General features: G+C 36.1%; 1 protein-coding gene across 1 annotated transcript; it reads left to right on the top strand.

Annotated features, from left to right (window-relative positions):
- Positions 1–2,875: 2,875 nt before the first annotated feature.
- LOC114544394 (tolloid-like protein 2) lies at positions 2,876–16,690 on the top strand (the record flags this gene model as incomplete). Its single annotated transcript, XM_028563048.1, has 26 exons — positions 2,876–2,923; positions 2,980–3,015; positions 3,199–3,228; positions 3,625–3,651; positions 4,283–4,321; positions 4,608–4,753; positions 6,355–6,411; positions 6,459–6,556; positions 6,745–6,867; positions 7,041–7,157; positions 7,570–7,605; positions 8,337–8,363; positions 8,869–8,904; positions 9,718–9,744; positions 10,385–10,420; positions 10,602–10,631; positions 11,027–11,053; positions 11,687–11,725; positions 12,012–12,157; positions 13,762–13,963; positions 14,152–14,274; positions 14,448–14,564; positions 14,980–15,015; positions 15,746–15,772; positions 16,436–16,471; positions 16,661–16,690. Coding segments are annotated over exons 1-26 (1,696 nt in total), but the record flags the coding sequence as incomplete, so codon positions are not given.
- Positions 16,691–22,961: the final 6,271 nt, after the last annotated feature.

Here is a 22,961-nt window from a genome sequence, read left to right as displayed (position 1 = left end):
AGAGCAACAAAAGCATCCTAGGAAACCGTAAAGAATTTGCTCCTAACTGGAAGAAAAAAATTTTCTGACACAAACCGCTATATTCTCTAAAAATTTCATTTTGTTTGTCCTTCTTTACCATTTTTTATCCCGTTTCAAAAATTGTTTGCAGCCAGTCACATTTTTGGCGCAAAGCAAAAGACAATCCGTGGTTCGTGCATTGAGAGAAAAGGTCAGAAAACTGTTACCAATTTTTAAAATTTTCAGTTTTTTGGTTTTTTTTAGGCAACGTGACAAGACCTTCAAATACATCTGATCCAGGTAAATCATCAATCTTTTTCTTGAAAATTGAACTGAGCCGACTTTTAGGTTTTAAAAACGGCCTTCTTTGTATATTATGCTGTTAAGTCGTTTCACTGTTTAATTTGGCAAATTAACATATGACAAAATTTAAACGGTCATTACAATCTTTGAGGATGTGCAAAAATTAATATATTTCTTATTAACAGATACGACGCCTTCTAATAGATCAAGTCGAGGTAAAATTAATATCTAAGAACTGATCTGATCTGATAAGATGAACTGATCGATAAAATTTAATCCAAAAAAAGGCGACACTTATTTTATTTGAACTGATTTCAAACGCTTGCAGTATAATTGTACCGATTGCAGTATATACTGGCAGCGATAAGCAAGGGATAATAAACTTAATAATCTTCAACACGACCAAGATGCTATAAGGCACTTGTCTATTTGAGCTATATAATTTGACATTTCATGCAATGACCTGGTCGACGTCAGCAGCGGCTCGTTTGAGAGACATAGTTGAAATGAAATAATCCATAGGTTAATTGAGTTATTCGTTAACATGTAATCTTTATCATTATTACTGGCCTTTCAAGGAGCTAAGCATAAGAAAAATATTTTGACATAAATTCAGTGGCGTAATAGAACGAAAATTTGTGGGGCGAGCTTCCGTCGGGTATAGAACTGAATATATAAATATTCCCCTCCCCTACGCCGCCGCATAAATTACATAAAAAAATACATGGATGAATTTCCTTTTCTCTTAACAGGCACCATTCCACCCACTACTAATCCAGGTAATAAATAATTGGTACTCAATGTTGATATTTCACTGCCCAGATGCGGTTATCCGACGAATAGCAGGTTTTTCAATCGATCAAATCGATTCAAATTAACCCTTAGCATGATTGTCAGAAACAAACCATGCATTCAATAAGGCTTTAGGTCCGTTTCGCATTGCAACGAATCGCGCGTAAAATGAATCGATGAGATATAAAGATTAAAGATTCACCACGTTTTGCTACGATACTTAAACAAGGAAATACGCCACATCTCGCTACGATACGACTGCAGATGTGTAAAACAGTTTTTAGACGAATATTCGTTGTCGAAAAGATTGTACAAACTAACATTATTAATTAGGTATATAGTTGATACAAAAATTAAGTTTGACAGCTCTTCGCTTCTTTACATAATCTTTTCGGATCTTGTTTGCCGTTTTTTATCCCGTTTCAAAATTTATTTGCAGCCAGTTACGTTTATGGCACACATTTACATGCATTTACATACATTTATTTTCTTTATAGGCAACGTTACAAGATCCTCTAATACATCTAATCCAGGTAAAATCATCAATCTCAGTTTTCTTGAAAATTAAGGTGAGCGAACTGCGAAAATTAGCGTTTAAAAATGGTCTTCTTTGTATACTAAGCTGTTAAGTTGTTTCACTTGCTTGGCTAATTAACAGCTGACAGAATTTAAACAGTGATTATAATCTTTGAGAATGTAAAAAAATATATTTTTTATTAACAGATACGACGCCTTCTTATACATCAAGTCCAGGTAAGATTGGTGTCTAAGATATGAACTGATCGATAAAATTTAATCCAAAAAAGGCAACACTTATTTTGTTTGAACTGATTTCAAACGCTTGCAATATAATTATACCGGTTGCAGTATATACTGGCAGCGATGAGCAAAGGGAACTTAATGGTCTTCAACCCGACCAAGATGCTATAAGGCACGTGTGTATTTGAGTTAAGTAATTTGACATTTCATACATTGACCTGATCGACGTCAGCAGCGGGTCGTTTGAGGGACATAATTGAAATGAAATAATCCATAGGGTAATTGGGTTATTCGTTATCATGAAACGATATCTATATTACTATTACTGCCATTTCGAGGAGCTAAGAATAGGAAAAATATTTCGGCATAAATTCAGTGGCGTAACTAGAAAGAAATTCGGGGTGAGTCTCCGTCTGGTAGAACTGAATATATGAATATTCACCTGCCCTACGCCGCTGCATAAATTACATAAAATAAAATATGGAAGAATTTCCTTTTCCCTTTACAGGCACCATTCCACCAACTACTAATCCAGGTAATAAATAATGGCGCTATCCACCGAATAGGAGGTTTTTCGAATTGTCTAAATTATTTTGGTTGATTAATATCTAAACTTTTATTAATTTTTTAAACATTTTTGTGCTGCTTGAAAAAGTTAATATCTATGTAGAAGACAGAGAGCACGGAAGATCGTTAACACGAGGGCAATTATTTATATAGCGTTAAAACAATCAATTTCATAAGGAACTAATATTGCCAAACATGAATATATGAATAATTTCCCCCCCCCCGACACTAACGACACCAGAGGAATCTTGTCCGAAGGTCCGAATTAGTTAAAAAGATATCACGCTGAGAGATTGTCAACATATCGGTCAAAAAATTGTCAGAGCAACAAAAAGCATTCTGGGAAAGCGATAAGAATTTGTTCCAAACTGGACGAAGAAAAATTTCTGATAGAAACCGCTATATTCTCTCTTTTTTATCCTGCTTCAAAATTTATTTGCAGCCATTTAGATTTATGGCGCAAATCAAAAGACAATCCGTGGTTCGTGCATGGAGAGAGAAGGTCAGAAAAATGTTACCAATTTGTAAAAAATTAAGTTTATTTGTTTTTTTTTATAGCTAACGCAACAAGACCTTCTAATACATCTAGTCCAGGTAAAATCATCAATCTTTTTCTTGAAAATTGAACAGAGCTAGTAAAATTTTAGCTTTTATAAATTGTCTTCTTTGTATATTATGCCGTGCCGTCGTTTCACTTGTTTGGCGAATTAACAGCTCACAAAAATTATACGGAGATTATAATCTTTGAGAGTGCAAAAATATATTTTTTATTTACAGATACGACGCCTTCTTATACATCAAGTCGAGGTAAAATTAATATCCAAGATATGAACTGATCGATAAAATTTAATCCAAAAAGGCGACACCTATTTAGTCTGAACTGATTTCAAACGCTGGCAGTATATACCGATTCCAAGAATACACGTGCGTCTAGAGTTGCCGTAATCTATATTACCATTACTGGCATTTCAAGGAGCTAAGAATAAGTAAAATATTTCGACATAAATTCAGTGGCGTAACTAGAACGAAATTTGGGGGTGAGTGTTCATTATTTAATTCAGCCGGATGGATTACACTTGAAAGTCCAACAGCTTAAAATACAGCCCCGTCGGGTAGAACTGAATATTTGCATATTCACCTCTCCTACGCCGCTGCATAAATTACATAAAATAAAAATGGAAGAACTTCGTTTTCTCTTTACAGGCACCATTCCACCCACTACTAATCCAGGTAATGAATAATTGGTAGTGAATTTTGATGTTTCACTGCCCAGCCGCGTTTATTCGACGGATATAGCGCTCTCCACCGAAAAGCGGGTTTTTCAAACGATCTAAATTATACTTGTTGGTTAATACCTAATGTTTTATTTCTTTTTTAAACATTTTTGCGCACAATCAATAATTGTCTAGTAGATGCAGGGGCCACGGAAGATTGGAAACTGGAGGCCAAATATTTATATATTCATTTCAGCTGACGATAAAAAAAAACAATTTCGTAGGAAACTAATATTGCTAACCCGAAAATATGAATAATTTCCCCCCCGCGAACCTAACGATCTTTCGTGGCCCCTGCTATGTAAAGGAATATCCAGCCTTCGTACATGCATGCAATCCGCCGTAGGTGTTGGCTAATAAAGATTTAATCGTCCATAGTTGACACATTTTTCTCAGCAGTTCTTCGCTTGAATTTGATATCTTTTTTATTTCGTTGAAGTTAAGACAAAAATTAACCCTTAGCATGACTGTTTCAAGACTCACAAGGAATCCATAGTTTCCAATTGCAGTCATAATTAAATAGTATACAAACTAAAACAAAATAAGTTGATGCGGGAGAATAATTATACTAATTTATTTCTTCACAGCGAAAAACATTCCACGAAATTTTACGACATCAGCGCCAGGTAACAGTACCTATTAGTAATTATTATTAACGATGCATATTCGAAAACAGGGCTTTGGCATTGCGTTTTCATTATTTTTTGCATTGAGGAATAAGAAACTAATATTGCCGAACATGAAGATATGAATAATTGCTCCCTACCTCAATTAATGCTCTTTTGCCCATATATAGGTCTAGGCTAATTCAAGTTTGAACATGTTCCTATTTACTATTCTAATAATAAATAATCGGCGATAAATTCCACTTTGCTCTATCCTTCAATAAGTTTGTGTGAATAATATTTCCAGAATTATGCGGCGAAAGTCAACTGTATCCTCCTGGAAAACTCACAAGCCCTCTTCATCCCCTTTCATACCCTCACTACTTGGATTGCAGTTGGACGATTTCCAGCACCAATGGAAGAAAAATTTTACTACAGTTTACTTCATTCTTGGTAGGCTACTTTTACCTAATTTATTGCTCCTCCGGCCCTGTTTGGGCGAAAAAACCTTAGCGACATAACATGTTTTTGTTCGAATAACTTCATCGTTTTATCATTTTTATCCCGAAACACTGCTTACGCGTCAGCTAGTGTATCGTTTCTCTTTTCCCGCTCAGTCGTAAACTTTATCAATATTCTTGTACGTTTGCATAGTAACATCATGCAAATATGTTTATATCAATATCCTTTTCCTAAATATTGATCTTCATCCACTAACGTTTTTGCGATATTTCCCCCATCTTGCTTTATCAGTGCGATTAACGTTCAAGTTTTGTCGAGAAAGATATGTTAATTCGCTCGCAGTTCAATTGAAAATCAAACGGTTTAACTAATACAAAGAACAGAGGCGTTGCGAGCTTTATAGGCGGGGGGGGGGAGCATACTCACGTAATCGTTTTTTAAATAGCTTATTCATTTCTTTTCAAATTGATTGTTTTTACAGTCAGTGAACATAAATATATCAAAGAAAAAAATTATGCCTCGCTTATAGGTTTGGCATCAAGAAGTAGTTGATCTACTGGGCTGATAATTTTAGTACTTTAAATGTCCAGATTTTTTTATAAAAACTATTTCCTTTTCTCGAAAAGGAAAAATATTTTTTAATATCCTATTCCTAGAACAGTTCAAGATTAAAAATTTTTTTATTCTTTCTAAATATTTACTTCTTATTAACCGAGGTGAAATCTTTACCGAGAAATATCGGACCGAGGCTTTTTGAACGGAACGAGCTCAAAGACCAAGGTTTGTTCAAAAATATCGAAGACCGATATTTCTCGCGATAAAGATCGAGCAAACGAGGTTAATAAAATATTATTATATGGCATAAGGCATATTTGCACTTGAAACAAACAAGAAATGCATGAATTCGTATTATTAGCCTGGTACGCAGTGATAAAAACAAAAACAAAACATTAAATTATTTGGGTTACGTAAACTCGGCCTAAACTGTCTGGGTTAAGTTGTTCTATGGTCGTTTAAGTCGTTTAGCTTAAAAGGCCTATAAGTTCAAATGGAAAACAAAATTATCTTTTTATTGGACAACTGCATGAGCGCAAATATTATGATATAAATAGCTGAATTTTATATGGAAGTAAATTCTTCTCAACCAAACACTTAGCTCCATTTCACCGGAAGTGACGATTCCAATATTTATTGGATGAGGGAGCGCAGGGTATCCGGAATGTTCAGGCAGAGGTCAATGTCAGTATATCCTAGATAACTTGCGTAAGCCGACTTGAATAATTGTCTTATTATTCATTGAATTTCGAAAAAAAAAACAAGCCTTTTCATGGCAAATTTCATTGTGTAGAAAAGATAACAAGCTGGCGCGACAAATACCCTCAACAGACAACAACGAGAACATTCAAAAATATCCGTACACTTTGAGCTAATCAGCAGACGATTGCACTATCAATTGAATATTAGCAATCTTTCATTGACTGAACTTAGAAATTCGTAGAATAGTATAGTTTAAACCTTTAAACAGTTTAAATCAATTTAATTCGTATGTGCAAAATTGACAAATAATTTACAAAAAATGCATGACGTTTTAGCTGGAAGGTAGTTACGGTTGTGGATTTGACTATTTGGAAGTTTATGATGGAGATTCAGCAAATACGACGAAACTGGGCAGATTCTGTGGAAACCAATTACCAAGAATCCTGGTATCATCTGGACTCAAACTCTTCATCGTGTTTCACTCGGATTATAGCGTGTCAGCACCGGGATTTGTTCTGAACTATTCAACACCATTAGGTAAGAAATAAGTTTCAAAATATATCGGCAAGAAAATATTAAAACTTATAAAAGTTTGTTCTATTTTCTGCTCGTAAGAAAATTAGGGTTAAGAACAAAACAGACTGACACTCTGAGTCAGAGTAACTGCCTGGTAGTAAAATTGAAGTATTCTAAAAATGCATGTCTATGTAAATATTATATTTTAGATGTAAATGAATGTTACTTTGGAACACACAACTGCGCTATTGGAGCGTCATGTGTCAATACGAATGAATCGTTTTACTGCATTTGTGAAAACGGTTATACCGGAGATGGCGTAACCTGCACAGGTTTACATCTTTATACTAATTATTTGCATGGTATTTGGTAATATTTTGCAAAAAAATTGACGAGGATAATTCATAATTCCCTTGCAATTTAATTTCCTCTTTTTGGTTAAAAAAACATAGATTTAACCGTTAAAAATATGGGAGTTTATGTATTTTATATTGTAATATCTTAGATATCAATGAATGTGAACTTGGAATTGATAACTGTCATTCTCAAGCATCATGTCGCAATACCAATGGGTCGTTCGACTGTTCTTGCAACTTTGGCTTTAGTGGAGATGGAATAGCATGTAAAATGGCTTCATACCTAATTTGCTACAATCAGATCTAGTCATATTGGGCCTCTTTTAACATATAGATCATGAGGGGCCTTATCCCCATGTTTTCCCCGACCCCACCCCACTGGTAAAAATCCTCTGTTTAAAAAACATTGATCAAAAACATGTCTTGAACTAAAGCAATTTTATTTGTATTCAGTAACTTTCCATTTCTGTATTCTGTGAACCTTTGATGAAGGCAATTTCAGTAATATCATCTATCGAGTGCGAATACATATTTTGCATGTTATTTGAATATCAGGCGACTGATTTCCAGTCACATTTATGGCGCAAATTAAAAGACAATCCGTGGTTCGTGAAAGGAGAAAGGTCAGAAAACTCTTACAAATTTTAGAAAATTTCAGTTATTTTATTTTCTTTATAGGCAACGCGACAAGACCTTCTAATACATCTAATCCAGGTAAAATCATCAATCTTTTTCTTAAAAATTGAACTAAGCGAACTTTTAGCTTTTGTAGATGGTGTTATTTGTATATTATGCTGTTAAGTCGTTTCCATTGTTTGGCAAATTAACATATGACAAAAATTAAACGGTAATTACAATCTTTAAGGATGTGGAAAAATAAAAATTTTTTAATAACAGATACGACGCCCTCTTATACATCAAGTCCAGGTAAAATTAATATCTAAGATATGAACTGATCGATAAAATTTGATCCAAAAAAGGCAACACTTATTTTGTTTGAACTGATTTCAAACGCTTGCAATATAATTGTACCGGTTGCAGTATATACTGGCAACGATGAGCAAAGGGATAATAAACTTAATGGTCTTCAACCCGACCAAGATGCTATAAGGCACTTGTGTATTTGAGTTACGTAATTTGACATTTCATGCAATGACCTGGTCGACGTCAGCAGCGGGTCGTATGAGGAACATAATTGAAATGAAATATTCCATAGGTTAATTGAGTTATTCGTTAGCATGTAATCTTTATCATTATTACTGGCCTTTCAAGGAGCTAAGCATAAGAAAATTATTTCGACATAAATTCAGTGGCGTAACTAGAACGAAATTTGTGGGGTGAGCTTCCGTCGGGTATAGAACTGAATATATAAATATTCACCTCCCCTACGCCGCCGCATAAATTACATAAAAAATACATGGATGAATTTCCTTTTCTCTTAACAGGCACCATTCCACCCACTACTAATCCAGGTAATAAATAATTGGTACTCAATGTTGATATTTCACTGCCCAGATGCGGTTATCCGACGAATAGCAGGTTTTCAATCGATCAAATCGATTCAAATTAACCCTTAGCATGATTGTCAGAAACAAACCATGCATTCAATAAGGCTTTAGGTCCGTTTCGCATTGCAACGAATCGCGCGTAGAATGAATCGATGAGATATAAAGATTAAAGATTCACCACGTTTTGCTACGATATTTAAACAAGGAAATACGCCACATCTCGCTACGATACGACTGGAGATGTGTAAAACAGTTTTTAGAAGAATATTCGTTGTGGAAAAGATTGTACAAACTAACATTATTAATTAGGTATAGTTGATACAAAAAATAAGTTTGACAGCTCTTCGCTTCTTTAACATAATCTTGTCGGCCCTTGTTTGCCGTTTTTTATCCCGTTTCAAAATTTATTTGCAGCCAGTTACATTTATGGCAAACATTTACATTTTACATACATTTATTTTCTTTATAGGCAACGCGACAAGATCTTCTAATACATCTAATCCAGGTAAAATCATCAATCTTTTTCTTGAAATTTAAGCTGAGGGAACTGCGAATTTTTGGCGTTTAAAAATGGTCTTCTTTGTATACTAAGCTGTTAAGTTGTTTCACTTCTTTGGCTAATTAACAGCTGACAGAATTTAAACAGTGATTATAATCTTTGAGAATGTAAAAAAATATATAAAAAAATATATTTTTTATTAACAGATACGACGCCTTCTTATACATCAAGTCCAAGTAAAATTAATATCTAAGATATGAACTGATCGATAAAATTTAATCCAAAAAAGGCCACACGCCTCGAGTCACCGTCAATTTATTTACCTTGCAGCGATAAGCAAGGGATAATAAACCCAATAGTCTTCAACCAGATCAAGATGCGCTATAAGTCAATTGTGTATTTGAGTCGCGTAATTTGATATTTCAATGACCTGGTCGACGTCAGCAGCGGGTCGTATATGAGCGACATAATTGAAATGAAGTAATTTATTTGTGTAGGGGACGACTTAGCTGTTATAGTGCGCTGGGTTAATTTAGACATTCGTTAACGTGTAATGATATCTATATTACTATTACTGGCATTTCAAGGAGCTAAGAATAAGAAAATATTTCGACATTAATTCAGTGGCGTAACTAGATTGAAATTTGGGGGGTGAGTATTCATATATTTAATGCTGCCGGACGGATTACACTTGCAAGTGCAATAGCTTAAAATACAGCTCCGTCGGGTAGAACTGAGTATATGAATATTCACCTCCACTACAACGCTGCATAAATTACATAAAATAAAATAAAGAGGAATTTCGTTTTCTCTTTACAGGCACCATTGCACCCACTACTAATCCAGGTAATAAATAATTGGTACTCAATGTTGATGTTTCACTGCCCAGTCGCGGTTATTCGATAAATGGCGCTATCCACTGAATAGCAAGTTTTTCGATCGATCTATAAATTATTTTTGTTGATTAATATCTAACTTTTATTAATTTTTTAAACATTTTTGTGCTGCTTGAAAAAGTTAATAATTATCTAGAAGACAGAGGTCACGGAAGATCGTTAACATCAGGGCAAATATTTATATAGCGTAAAAACAATCAATTTCATAAGGAACTAATATTGCCAAACATGAATATATGAATAAATGCCCCCCCCCCGACACTAACGACACCAGAGGAATCTTGTCCGAAGGTCCGAAATAGTTAAAAAGATATCACGCTGAGAGATTGTCAACATATCGGTCAAAAAATTGTCAGAGCAACAAAAAGCACCCTGGGAAAGCGATAAGAATTTGTTCCAAACTGGACGCAGAAAAATTTCTGATACAAACCGCTATATTCTCTCTTTTTTATCCCGCTTCAAAATTTATTTGCAGCCATTTAGATTTATGGCGCAAATCAAAAGACAATCCGTGGTTCGTGCATGGAGAGAGAAGGTCAGAAAAATGTTACCAATTTGTAAAAAATTAAGTTTATTTGTTTTTTTTATAGCTAACGCAACAAGACCTTCTAATACATCTAGTCCAGGTAAAATCATCAATCTTTTTCTTGAAAATTGAACAGAGCTAGTAAAATTTTAGCTTTTATAAATTGTCTTCTTTGTATATTATGCTGTGCCGTCGTTTCACTTGTTTGGCGAATTAACAGCTGACAAAAATTATACGGATTATAATCTTTGAGAGTGCAAAAATATATTTTTTATTCACAGATACGACGCCTTCTTATACATCAAGTCGAGGTAAAATTAATATCCAAGATATGAACTGATCGATAAAATTTATCCAAAAAGGCGACACCTATTTAGTCTGAACTGATTTCAAACGCTGGCAGTATATACCGATTCCAAGAATACACGTGCGTCTAGAGTTGCCGTAATCTATATTACCATTACTGGCATTTCAAGGAGCTAAGAATAAGTAAAATATTTCGACATAAATTCAGTGGCGTAACTAGAACGAAATTTGGGGTGAGTGTTCATTATTTAATTCAGCCGGACGGATTACACTTGAAAGTCCAACAGCTTAAAATACAGCCCCGTCGGGTAGAACTGAATATTTGCATATTCACCTCTCCTACGCCGCTGCATAAATTACATAAAATAAAATATGGAAGAACTTCGTTTTCTCTTTACAGGCACCATTCCACCCACTACTAATCCAGGTAATGAATAATTGGTAGTGAATTTTGATGTTTCACTGCCCAGCCGCGTTTATTCGACGGATATAGCGCTCTCCACCGAAAAGCGGGTTTTTCAAACGATCTAAATTATACTTGTTGGTTAATACCTAATGTTTTATTTCTTTTTTAAACATTTTTGCGCACAATCAATAATTGTCTAGTAGATGCAGGGGCCACGGAAGATTGGAAACTGGAGGCCAAATATTTATATATTCATTTCAGCTGACGATAAAAAAAACAATTTCGTAGGAAACTAATATTGCTAACCCGAAAATATGAATAATTTCCCCCCCTCCGCGAACCTAACGATCTTTCGTGGCCCCTGCTATGTAAAGGAATATCCAGCCTTCGTACATGCATGCAATCCGCCGTAGGTGTTGGCTAATAAAGATTTAATCGTCCATAGTTGACACATTTTTCTCAGCAGTTCTTCGCTTGAATTTGATATCTTTTTTATTTCGTTGAAGTTAAGACAAAAATTAACCCTTAGCATGACTGTTACAAGACTCACAAGGAATCCATAGTTTCCAATTGCAGTCATAATTAAATAGTATACAAACTAAAACAAAATAAGTTGATGCGGGAGAATAATTATACTAATTTATTTCTTCACAGCGAAAAACATTCCACGAAATTTTACGACATCAGCGCCAGGTAACAGTACCTATTAGTAATTATTATTAACGATGCATATTCGAAAACAGGGCTTTGTCATTGCGTTTTCATTATTTTTTGCATTGAGGAATGAGAAACTAATATTGCCGAACATGAAGATATGAATATGTGCTCCCTACCTCAATTAATGCTCTTTTGCCCCTATATAGGTCTAGGCTAATTCAAGTTTGAACATGTTCCTATTTACTATTCTAATAATAAATAATCGGCGATAAATTCCACTTTGCTCTATCCTTCAATAAGTTTGTGTGAATAATATTTCCAGAATTATGCGGCGAAAGTCAACTGTATCCTCCTGGAAAACTCACAAGCCCTCTTTATCCCCTTTCATACCCTCACTACTTGGATTGCAGTTGGACCATTTCCAGCACCAATGGAAGAAAAATTTTACTACAGTTTACTTCATTCTTGGTAGGCTACTTTTACCTAATTTATTGCTCCTCCGGCCCTGTTTGGGCGAAAAAACCTTAGCGACATAACATGTTTTTGTTCGAATAACTTCATCGTTTTATCATTTTTATCCCGAAACACTGCTTACGCGTCAGCTAGTGTATCGTTTCTCTTTTCCCGCTCAGTCGTAAACTTTATCAATATTCTTGTACGTTTGCATAGTAACATCATGCAAATATGTTTATATCAATATTCTTTTCCTAAATATTGATCTTCATCCACTAACGTTTTTGCGATATTTCCCCCATCTTGCTGTATCAGTGCGATTAACGTTCAAGTTTTGTCGAGAAAGATATGTTAATTCGCTCGCAGTTCAATTGAAAATCAAACGGTTTAACTAATACAAAGAACAGAGGCGTTGCGAGCTTTATAGGCGGGGGGGGGGAGCATACTCACGTAATCGTTTTCTAAATAGCTTATTCATTTCTTTTCAAATTGATTGTTTTTACAGTCAGTGAACATAAATATATCAAAGAAAAAAATTATGCCTCGCTTATAGGTTTGGCATCAAGAAGTAGTTGATCTACTGGGCTGATAATTTTAGTACTTTAAATGTCCAGATTTTTTTATAAAAACTATTTCCTTTTCTCGAAAAGGAAAAATATTTTTTAATATCCTATTCCTAGAACAGTTCAAGATTAAAAATTTTTTTACTCTTCAAATATTTACTTCTTATTAACCGAGGTGAAATCTTTACCGAGAAATATCGGACCGAGGGCTTTTTGAACGGAACGAGCTCAAAGACCAAGGTTTGTTCAAAAATATCGAAGACCGATATTTCTCGCGATAAAGATCGAGCAAACGAGGTTAATAAAATATTTATTATATGGCATAAGGCATATATTTGCACTTGAAACAAACAAGAAATGCATGAATTCGTATTATTAGCCTGGCACGCAGTGATAAAAACAAAAACAAAACATTAAATTATTTGGGTTACGTAAACTCGGCCTAAACTGTCTGGGTTAAGTTGTTCTATGGTCGTTTAAGTCGTTTAGCTTAAAAGGCTTATAAGTTTAAAGTGGAAAACAAAATTATCTTTTTATTGGACAACTGCATGAGCGGAAATATTATGATATAAATAGCTGAATTTTATATGGAAGTAAATTCTTCTCAACCAAACACTTAGCTCCATTTCACCGGAAGTGACGATTCCAATATAATTATTGGATGAGGGAGCGCAGGGTATCCGGAATGTTCAGGCAGAGGTCAATGTCAGTATATCCTAGATAACTTGCGAAAGCCGACTTGAAAAATTGTCTTATTATTTATTGAATTTCGAAAAAAAACAAGCCTTTTCATGGCAAATTTCATTGTGTAGAAAAGATAACAAGCTGGCGCGACAAATACCTCAACAGACAACAACGAGAACATTCAAAAATATCCGTACACTTTGAGCTAATCAGCAGACGATTGCACTATCAATTGAATATTAGCAATCTTTCATTGACTGAACTTAGAAATTCGTAGAATAGTATAGTTTAAACCTTTAAACAGTTTAAAATCAATTTAATTCGTATGTGCAAAATTGACAAATAATTTACAAAAAATGCATGACGTTTTAGCTGGAAGGTAGTTACAGTTGTGGATTTGACTATTTGGAAGTTTATGATGGAGATTCAGCAAATACGACGAAACTGGGCAGATTCTGTGGAAACCAATTACCAAGAAGCCTGGTATCATCTGGACTCAAACTCTTCATCGTGTTTCACTCGGATTATAGCGTGTCAGCACCGGGATTTGTTCTGAACTATTCAACACCATTAGGTAAGAAATAAGTTTCAAAATATATCGGCAAGAAAATATTAAAACTTATAAAAGTTTGTTCTATTTTCTGCTCGTAAGAAAATTAGGGTTAAGAACAAAACAGACTGACACTCTGAGTCAGAGTAACTGCCTGGTAGTAAAATTGAAGTATTCTAAAAATGCATGTCTATGTAAATATTATATTTTAGATGTAAATGAATGTTACTTTGGAACACACAACTGCGCTATTGGAGCGTCATGTGTCAATACGAATGAATCGTTTTACTGCATTTGTGAAAACGGTTATACCGGAGATGGCGTAACCTGCACAGGTTTACATCTTTATACTAATTATTTGCATGGTATTTGGTAATATTTTGCAAAAAAATTGACGAGGATAATTCATAATTCCCTTGCAATTTAATTTCCTCTATTTGGTTAAAAAAACATAGATTTAACCGTTAAAAATATGGGAGTTTATGTATTTTATATTGTAATATCTTAGATATCAATGAATGTGAACTTGGAATTGATAACTGTCATTCTCAAGCATCATGTCGCAATACCAATGGGTCGTTCGACTGTTCTTGCAACTTTGGCTTTAGTGGAGATGGAATAGCATGTAAAATGGCTTCATACCTAATTTGCTACAATCAGATCTAGTCATATTGGGCCTCTTTTAACATATAGATCATGAGGGGCCTTATCCTCATGTTTTCCCCGACCCCACCCCACTGGTAAAAATCCTCTGTTTAAAAAAACATTGATCAAAAACATATCGTGAACTAAAGCAATGTTATTTGTATTCAGCAACTTTTCATTTCTGTATTCTGCAAACCTTTGATGAAGGCAATTTCAGTAATATCATCTATCGAGTGCGAATACATATTTTGCATGTTATTTGAATATCAGCGACTGATTTCCAGTCACATTTATGGCGCAAATTAAAAGACAATCCGTGGTTCGTGAAAGGAGAGAGAAGGTCAGAAAACTGTTACCAATTTTAGAAAATTTCAGTTATTTTATTTTCTTTATAGGCAACGCGACAAGACCTTCTAATACATCTAATCCAGGTAAAATCTTCAATCTTTTTCTTAAAAATTGAACTAAGGGAACTTTTAGCTTTTGTAGATGGTGTTCTTTGTATAATATGCTGTTAAGTCGTTTCCATTGTTTGGCAAATTAACATATGACAAAAATTAAACGGTAATTACAATCTTTAAGGATGTGGAAAAATAAAATATTTTTTAATAACAGATACGACGCCCTCTTATACATCAAGTCGAGCAAAATTAATATCTAAGATATGAACTGATCAATAAAATTTGATCTAAAAAAGGCAACACTTATTTTGTTTGAAATGATTTCAAACGCTTGCAGTATAATTTTACCGATTGCAGTATATACTGGCAGCGATGAGGAAAGGGATAATAAACTTAATCTTCAACACGACCAAGATGCTATAAGGCACTTGTGTATTTGAGTTACGTAATTTGACATTTCATGCAATGACCTGGTCGACGTCAGCAGCGGGTCGCATGAGGGACATAATTGAAATAAAATAATCCATAGGTTAATTGAGTTATTCGTTAACATGTAATCTATATCATTATTTCTGGCCTTCCAAAAAGCTAAGCATAACAAAAATATTTCGACATAAATTCAGTGGCGTAACTAGAACGAAATTTGTGGGGCGAGCTACTCCGCGGTATAGAACTGAATATATAAATATTCACCTCCCCTACGCCGCCGCATAAATTACATAAAATAATACATTCAAGAATTTCCTTTTCTCTTTTACAGGCACCATTCCACCCACTACTAATCAAGGTAATAAATAATTGGTACTCAATGTTGATGTTTCACTGCCCAGTCGCGGTTATTCGACGAATGGCGCTATCCACCGAATAGCAAGTTTTTCGATCGATCAATAAATTATTTTTGTTGATTAATATCTAAATATTTATTTTTTTTAAGCATTTTTGTGTTGCTTGAAAAATTCAATATTTATCTAGAAAACAGAGGCCAGGGAAGATATAGGAGGGCAAATATTTATATAGCGTAAAAACAATCAATTTCATAATAAACTAATATTGCCAAAGGTGAATATTTGACTAATTGCCCCCCCCCCCGACACTAACGACACTAGAGGAATCAGTGCGAAAGTCCGAAATAGTTGAAAAAATATCACGCTGAGAGATTGTCAAGATCGGTCAAGAAATTGTCAGAGCAACAAAAGCATCCTAGGAAACCGTAAAGAATTTGCTCCTAACTGGAAGAAAAAAAATTTTCTGACACAAACCGCTATATTCTCTAAAAATTTCATTTTGTTTGTCCTTCTTTACCATTTTTTATCCCGTTTCAAAAATTGTTTGCAGCCAGTCACATTTTTGGCGCAAAGCAAAAGACAATCCGTGGTTCGTGCATTGAGAGAAAAGGTCAGAAAACTGTTACCAATTTTTAAAATTTTCAGTTTTTTGGTTTTTTTTGTAGGCAACGTGACAAGACCTTCAAATACATCTGATCCAGGTAAAATCATCAATCTTTTTCTTGAAAATTGAACTGAGCCGACTTTTAGGTTTTAAAAACGGCCTTCTTTGTATATTATGCTGTTAAGTCGTTTCACTGTTTAATTTGGCAAATTAACATATGACAAAATTTAAACGGTCATTACAATCTTTGAGGATGTGCAAAAATTAATATATTTCTTATTAACAGATACGACGCCTTCTAATACATCAAGTCGAGGTAAAATTAATATCTAAGAACTGATCTGATCTGATAAGATGAACTGATCGATAAAATTTAATCCAAAAAAAGGCGACACTTATTTTATTTGAACTGATTTCAAACGCTTGCAGTATAATTGTACCGATTGCAGTATATACTGGCAGCGATAAGCAAGGGATAATAAACTTAATAATCTTCAACACGACCAAGATGCTATAAGGCACTTGTCTATTTGAGCTATATAATTTGACATTTCATGCAATGACCTGGTCGACGTCAGCAGCGGCTCGTTTGAGAGACATAGTTGAAATGAAATAATCCATAGGTTAATTGAGTTATTCGTTAACATGTAATCTTTATCATTATTACTGGCCTTTCAAGGAGCTAAGCATAAGAAAAATATTTTGACATAAATTCAGTGGCGTAACTAGAACGAAATTTGTGGGGCGAGCTTCCGTCGGGTATAGAACTGAATATATAAATATTCCCCTCCCCTACGCCGCCGCATAAATTACATAAAAAAATACATAAATGAATTTCCTTTTCTCTTAACAGGCACCATTCCACCCACTACTAATCCAGGTAATAAATAATTGGTACTCAATGTTGATATTTCACTGCCCAGATGCGGTTATCCGACGAATAGCAGGTTTTTCAATCGATCAAATCGATTCAAATTAACCCTTAGCATGATTGTCAGAAACAAACCATGCATTCAATAAGGCTTTAGGTCCGTTTCGCATTGCAACGAATCGCGCGTAAAATGAATCGATGAGATATAAAGATTAAAGATTCACCACGTTTTGCTACGATACTTAAACAAGGAAATACGCCACATCTCGCTACGATACGACTGCAGATGTGTAAAACAGTTTTTAGACGAATATTCGTTGTCGAAAAGATTGTACAAACTAACATTATTAATTAGGTATATAGTTGATACAAAAATTAAGTTTGACAGCTCTTCGCTTCTTTAACATAATCTTTTCGGATCTTGTTTGCCGTTTTTTATCCCGTTTCAAAATTTATTTGCAGCCAGTTACGTTTATGGCACACATTTACATGCATTTACATACATTTATTTTCTTTATAGGCAACGTTACAAGATCCTCTAATACATCTAATCCAGGTAAAATCATCAATCTCAGTTTTCTTGAAAATTAAGGTGAGCGAAATGCGAAAATTAGCGTTTAAAAATGGTCTTCTTTGTATACTAAGCTGTTAAGTTGTTTCACTTGCTTGGCTAATTAACAGCTGACAGAATTTGAATATATTCTCACTGTTCGCCCCGCTGCACAATACCATAGCTGAAAATAAACTAAGAATGGGGACAAAATGATTTTCAGCTAAGAGTAAAGTGCGGCGAGGAGACGGTGTCGCAGCCGAGGGGAGGTGGGTGGGACGAAAATTCCTTCCTGTATATGCAGCCAGGTCGTCTTCGTGGCAAAATGTGAAAATTTGCTGTTTTCCGGGTCTTTTATACCAACCGTGTTTATTCATGCGATTACTCTGATTCTGCTTATATTTGCATTAAGTTTTAACGCATTAATATGGTATTGTTTAGCGAAGCGCCCAGTGAGAATATGAATATATTCTCACTGTTCGCCCCGCTGCACAATACCATAGCTGAAAATAAACTAAGAATGGGGACAAAATGATTTTCACGCCCGAGCTTCGCTGGCTCTGAAACAACATTTGATCAATCCTTTCGCGTTTACTGTGCAAATACTCTCTCCAATACTCAGAAAAAATATGAACTTGATATATTATACAAGCGTTATATTATCTAGCATTATGGCAAGGCTTCTTTCAAGGCAAGGCTTGCTTCGAAAGGTTTCTCCAAGTTGCCGCATGCGGGAATCTTGGAGGGCGGACGAAGCAGAAGCGCCGGTGGTTAAGATAGAAGAGGTTTGGGTAGGATGCATGACCGCATCCGTTTGGGTGTAATATTGTGCGGTAGCGACACTCCTCCAACCAATGTGTTTAGCTATAGCTTCGTCGGAGGCGCCCAGTAGTGACAACGTTATAGAACAACCTGCCCGGAAGCTGTGGGTGGTCTCGCCTTCATCGAGGTTTAAATTGGAGAGGTACTTCTTTAGACGATTGGTAACAGCCGAGCCAAGAAAAGAGCGTTAGTAACGCAACCTTTAGGGTCCGTGGAGCGAAATAGAAAACCCTGGCGTAGGTTGACGTGCATTCTGTCACACAGGAGGACGTATAACTGAAGGTTAGCGATCGGGGACAGGAGGATGGCGAAGGGGAAGGCTTCACAGCGAACACATGGGTGTGCTTTCCCCGAAGTGTCTTACCGCAGGTGTGGCGATTTAAGAAACCCTCGTTACCAGGCAGACACATTATTCCTTTTCAAGCGTTCTAAATGAGAAACACGATCGCCGGAGTAGAGATCTAGGCAGAAAAAGGCTAATATCATGTTGTGATAAAGACGCCTTGATTGAATTACACAATGCCAAAAATTTTGTCAAAGAACAAAGGAACGGGTTGTTTTGGCATCACTTGTTCTTCGCAGACAGACTTCAGATAATTAGAGACAGTTGGGTGACTAGCTGGGTTACCAAAGCCCACGGAAGGGACATCAGAGCGATCAAGAGGGCCCAGCGATGTAAATATTGTCTTTAACTTGGCTATATAGTTGTCGGTCGTACCTGACGCGAGCCTGGTAGGACACTTGCAGGTTGCACGTCCAATAGAGGTACCCAAAAATGGACAGGCGTCTGAATCAAAACGTTTGTTTAACCTGTTTTATGTTTTCAAATCAGGAAGCGGATCACATCCCCAGTTGAAGCAGAAATCAACGTTTTTGGCTGTGGAAGAGACGCCAAGAATACCTCCAAGTCTTCCTGTAAACGGGACTTCTGACACTCGTACGGCTTTTGGCCTCTGACGGACTGGAGGGATTGGAAGCGAGCGTTGATATTCGGTAAATCTATATATGGAAACGTTTGGTGAATAAACTCGATGGAATGTTTGTTTTGAAATCCACACCGTTGAAATCCACATCGTTAGCATAATGGCATTTTGGGCAACATTCAGCTGGTTTCCACAAACGAGGAACATTACAGTACACGTGCCTGAACAGTACGGAAACGTTAGTATGCAGAAGGGATCCTGAAGACCCACAGGTCCCATGGCAGTGGGCGGGTCCTGAAGCCGAAAATCCTTAATCAGGGAAAAGTAAGACACCAATAGCGCCCTTTTTCCCAACATGAATGAAGTAGAACAACGATGTTTTAGTAACGGCCACCAGTAGCGCCTGTGTTTAAGATCCGGAACGACGACAGAGAACGGGCAGCGTTGGGTTTGAAGAAACTTTAGAAGCGGACCGATTAGCACAAACGGGGGAAAATCATTGGAGACCGAAAAACGCCTGACTACGCTTGGTAGGGAAAACGTGATCGTAACCACTCTTGTCATGCATGACTGTTTGGTAGTGGTCCTTTTTAACATAACGGGAGGGATCAGTGAGTTTGTCCAAAGAGAAAGGGAGATCTTTAATCCAAAGATTCAAAAATCGAAAGAAAGTGTGCGCCAGGCACATAATTCCGGTGGAGCAAAGCGCAGATGATTTCCCGTAAACAATAAACGTAATCTATAGCTTTAACAAGTGCATAATTCATAAATAGTTCTAAAACGTTTTAATACCGCTACCACCAAGACGTAGATTCGCCCCTATTTTGGTCGCCTCAACGAAAAATATAGCTAAGTACTCCCAAATGGGTAATTACGTAAATAAACGTATCATAAATCCACGGCGTGTAGAACAATCCGAATCTAAGCCTGGTACGTAACAACGCAGAATATATTTTTTAAAGTTTGTTTGATTTCTACAACATTGAAGTTCGTTTATATGTGTTGCAGAATCTATAAAAATCACAATATTCATCAGGAGCGTAAGTCCGGGTTTACACCGGTGACCGGTCGTAATTCATAGGTGAGCTATATTGCTGGAACACAGGCAGCATTAATCCATACCGCCTCACGAAAGCATTAGAGGTACGTGAAACTTATACCGGTTTGAGGAAAAACGTAAACAATTTTTTAAGACTTCAAGGAAAGCACCATGAATTTCTATCGCTGGATCGCAAGCCAGCAATTTTGTTCGTCTCAACTAAATGCAAAAGCGTAAATAAATTGTAAATGGGAAATTGCCTCAACAAAAACTTAAATTCACACCTCTTCTCCAAAAGCGTATGGACTGGTAACCTATACTCGCACACCTACAAATGAAAAGCCGTAAATGAATCTAGACTGGTACAGCAAACGCATCATAAATTACACTGCTGCCCCAAAAGTGCGTAGAAGTAAGTTATATGGCTTCCACAAAAGCATAAATCTAGATTGCATGGTTCAATTCAGCATCGTAAGTCCCTACTGCTTCACCAAAAGCGTTCAGAGGTTGCTTCACCCAAAGCGGAAGTAGATTTAAACCAGTTCAATAAAGCATCTTAATTCATAAACCTATATATCGCTTCACCTAAAGCGTCGACTGGGTAATCTTATATCGCTTCGACAAAAGCGTAAACCAATCTAGGTCAGTTCAATAAAACAGCGTAAATCTCATAGCGCTTCACCAAAAGCGTAGACTGGGAGGCGTATATCGCTTCAACAAAAGCGTAAATAAATCTAGATTGCATGAGTTCAAGAAAAACATCGTAAATCTATACCGCTTCACCAAAAGCGTAGAGGTACTTATGCTGCTTGGACAAAAAGCATGCGTAAACATTTTATGTATTTTAACCAAATGCAACAAAAGGCCTATAAATTTATATTGCTTAAACGCAAGTGTAGGTAATCTTGGCCATCTCAACAAAGGCGTAATTAAACCGAAGTGGCAAATTGCTTTAACAAAGGTATCATAAATCTAAACCCTTAATTCAAGTCAAAAGGAATTTGATGCCGCCTCAACAAAGGCGTAAAGAATGTATATCCTGTACTAGACCAAAGGCAAAAAATTTCCTATATGTCTTTCAAAACGCGGGGGAGATATAACAGTGGTATTAGTATACTAAGGAACAACTATAATAATTATAGGCTACAAAGCTCCCGCCCTCAACCCGTTACCTAATCTAGCAACAGGCAAGTATGGAAAGGGTTATACACACGAAACGTCGACCCGGTGAGAAGCACGACATCCGACTCAGCCTCTGAACACGGGTATCCCGTCGTAGACAGAATGTAAGGCGTACTAAGAGTGCCTCTCCCGATGAACAGAAAGCAAAGTAGGAATTGCACTACCAGAAGGAAAACGAGACATGTAGACAAATCCCGTAAGCTTTTGAAGAAGGAGCTTAAAAAACCCTGTCCCTTACAACGAAGCTAAGCCTAAAGCACTAACCCTGCCGAGTAAAAACAATACGAAGAGAAACCTGCACTGGGTATACGCGGCTCTTGAGGCTGTACTGGCGGATTTACGGGGTTATTGATCTCGACTGCAATATCGTTTAATTGTACGGCTTGCTTAGGTGGTTGGTGTTCTGCTAAAACCGCATCAATATGCACTGCCAGAGGTTGAACGGCTGGGTCGTCCATATCCAACTTATAGCTCGGCTGCGACACTCCAACAGCAAAAAATTCCTTCCTGTATATGTAGCCAGGTCGTCTTCGTGGCAAAATGTGAAAATTTGCTGTTTTCCGGGTCTTTTATACCAACCGTGTTTATTCATGCGATTACTCTGATTCTGCTTATATTTGCATTAAGTTTTAACGCATTAATATGGTATTGTTTAGCGAAGCGCCCAGTGAGAATATAAACAGTGATTATAATCTTTGAGAATGTAAAAAAATATATTTTTTATTAACAGATACGACGCCTTCTTATACATCAAGTCCAGGTAAGATTGGTGTCTAAGATATGAACTGATCGATAAAATTTAATCCAAAAAAGGCAACACTTATTTTGTTTGAACTGATTTCAAACGCTTGCAATATAATTATACCGGTTGCAGTATATACTGGCAGCGATGAGCAAAGGGATAATAAACTTAATGGTCTTCAACCCGACCAAGATGCTATAAGGCACGTGTGTATTTGAGTTAAGTAATTTGACATTTCATACATTGACCTGATCGACGTCAGCAGCGGGTCGTTTGAGGGACATAATTGAAATGAAATAATCCATAGGGTAATTGGGTTATTCGTTATCATGAAACGATATCTATATTACTATTACTGCCATTTCGAGGAGCTAAGAATAGGAAAAATATTTCGGCATAAATTCAGTGGCGTAACTAGAAAGAAATTCGGGGGTGAGTCTCCGTCTGGTAGAACTGAA

The sequence above is a fragment of the Dendronephthya gigantea genome, unplaced genomic scaffold (genome assembly GCF_004324835.1).
Source record: "Dendronephthya gigantea isolate DGI-Jeju-01 unplaced genomic scaffold, DenGig_1.0 000765F, whole genome shotgun sequence".
Taxonomy (NCBI): Eukaryota; Metazoa; Cnidaria; class Anthozoa; order Malacalcyonacea; family Nephtheidae; genus Dendronephthya; species Dendronephthya gigantea.
This window is presented reverse-complemented; position numbering and strand designations above follow the sequence as displayed.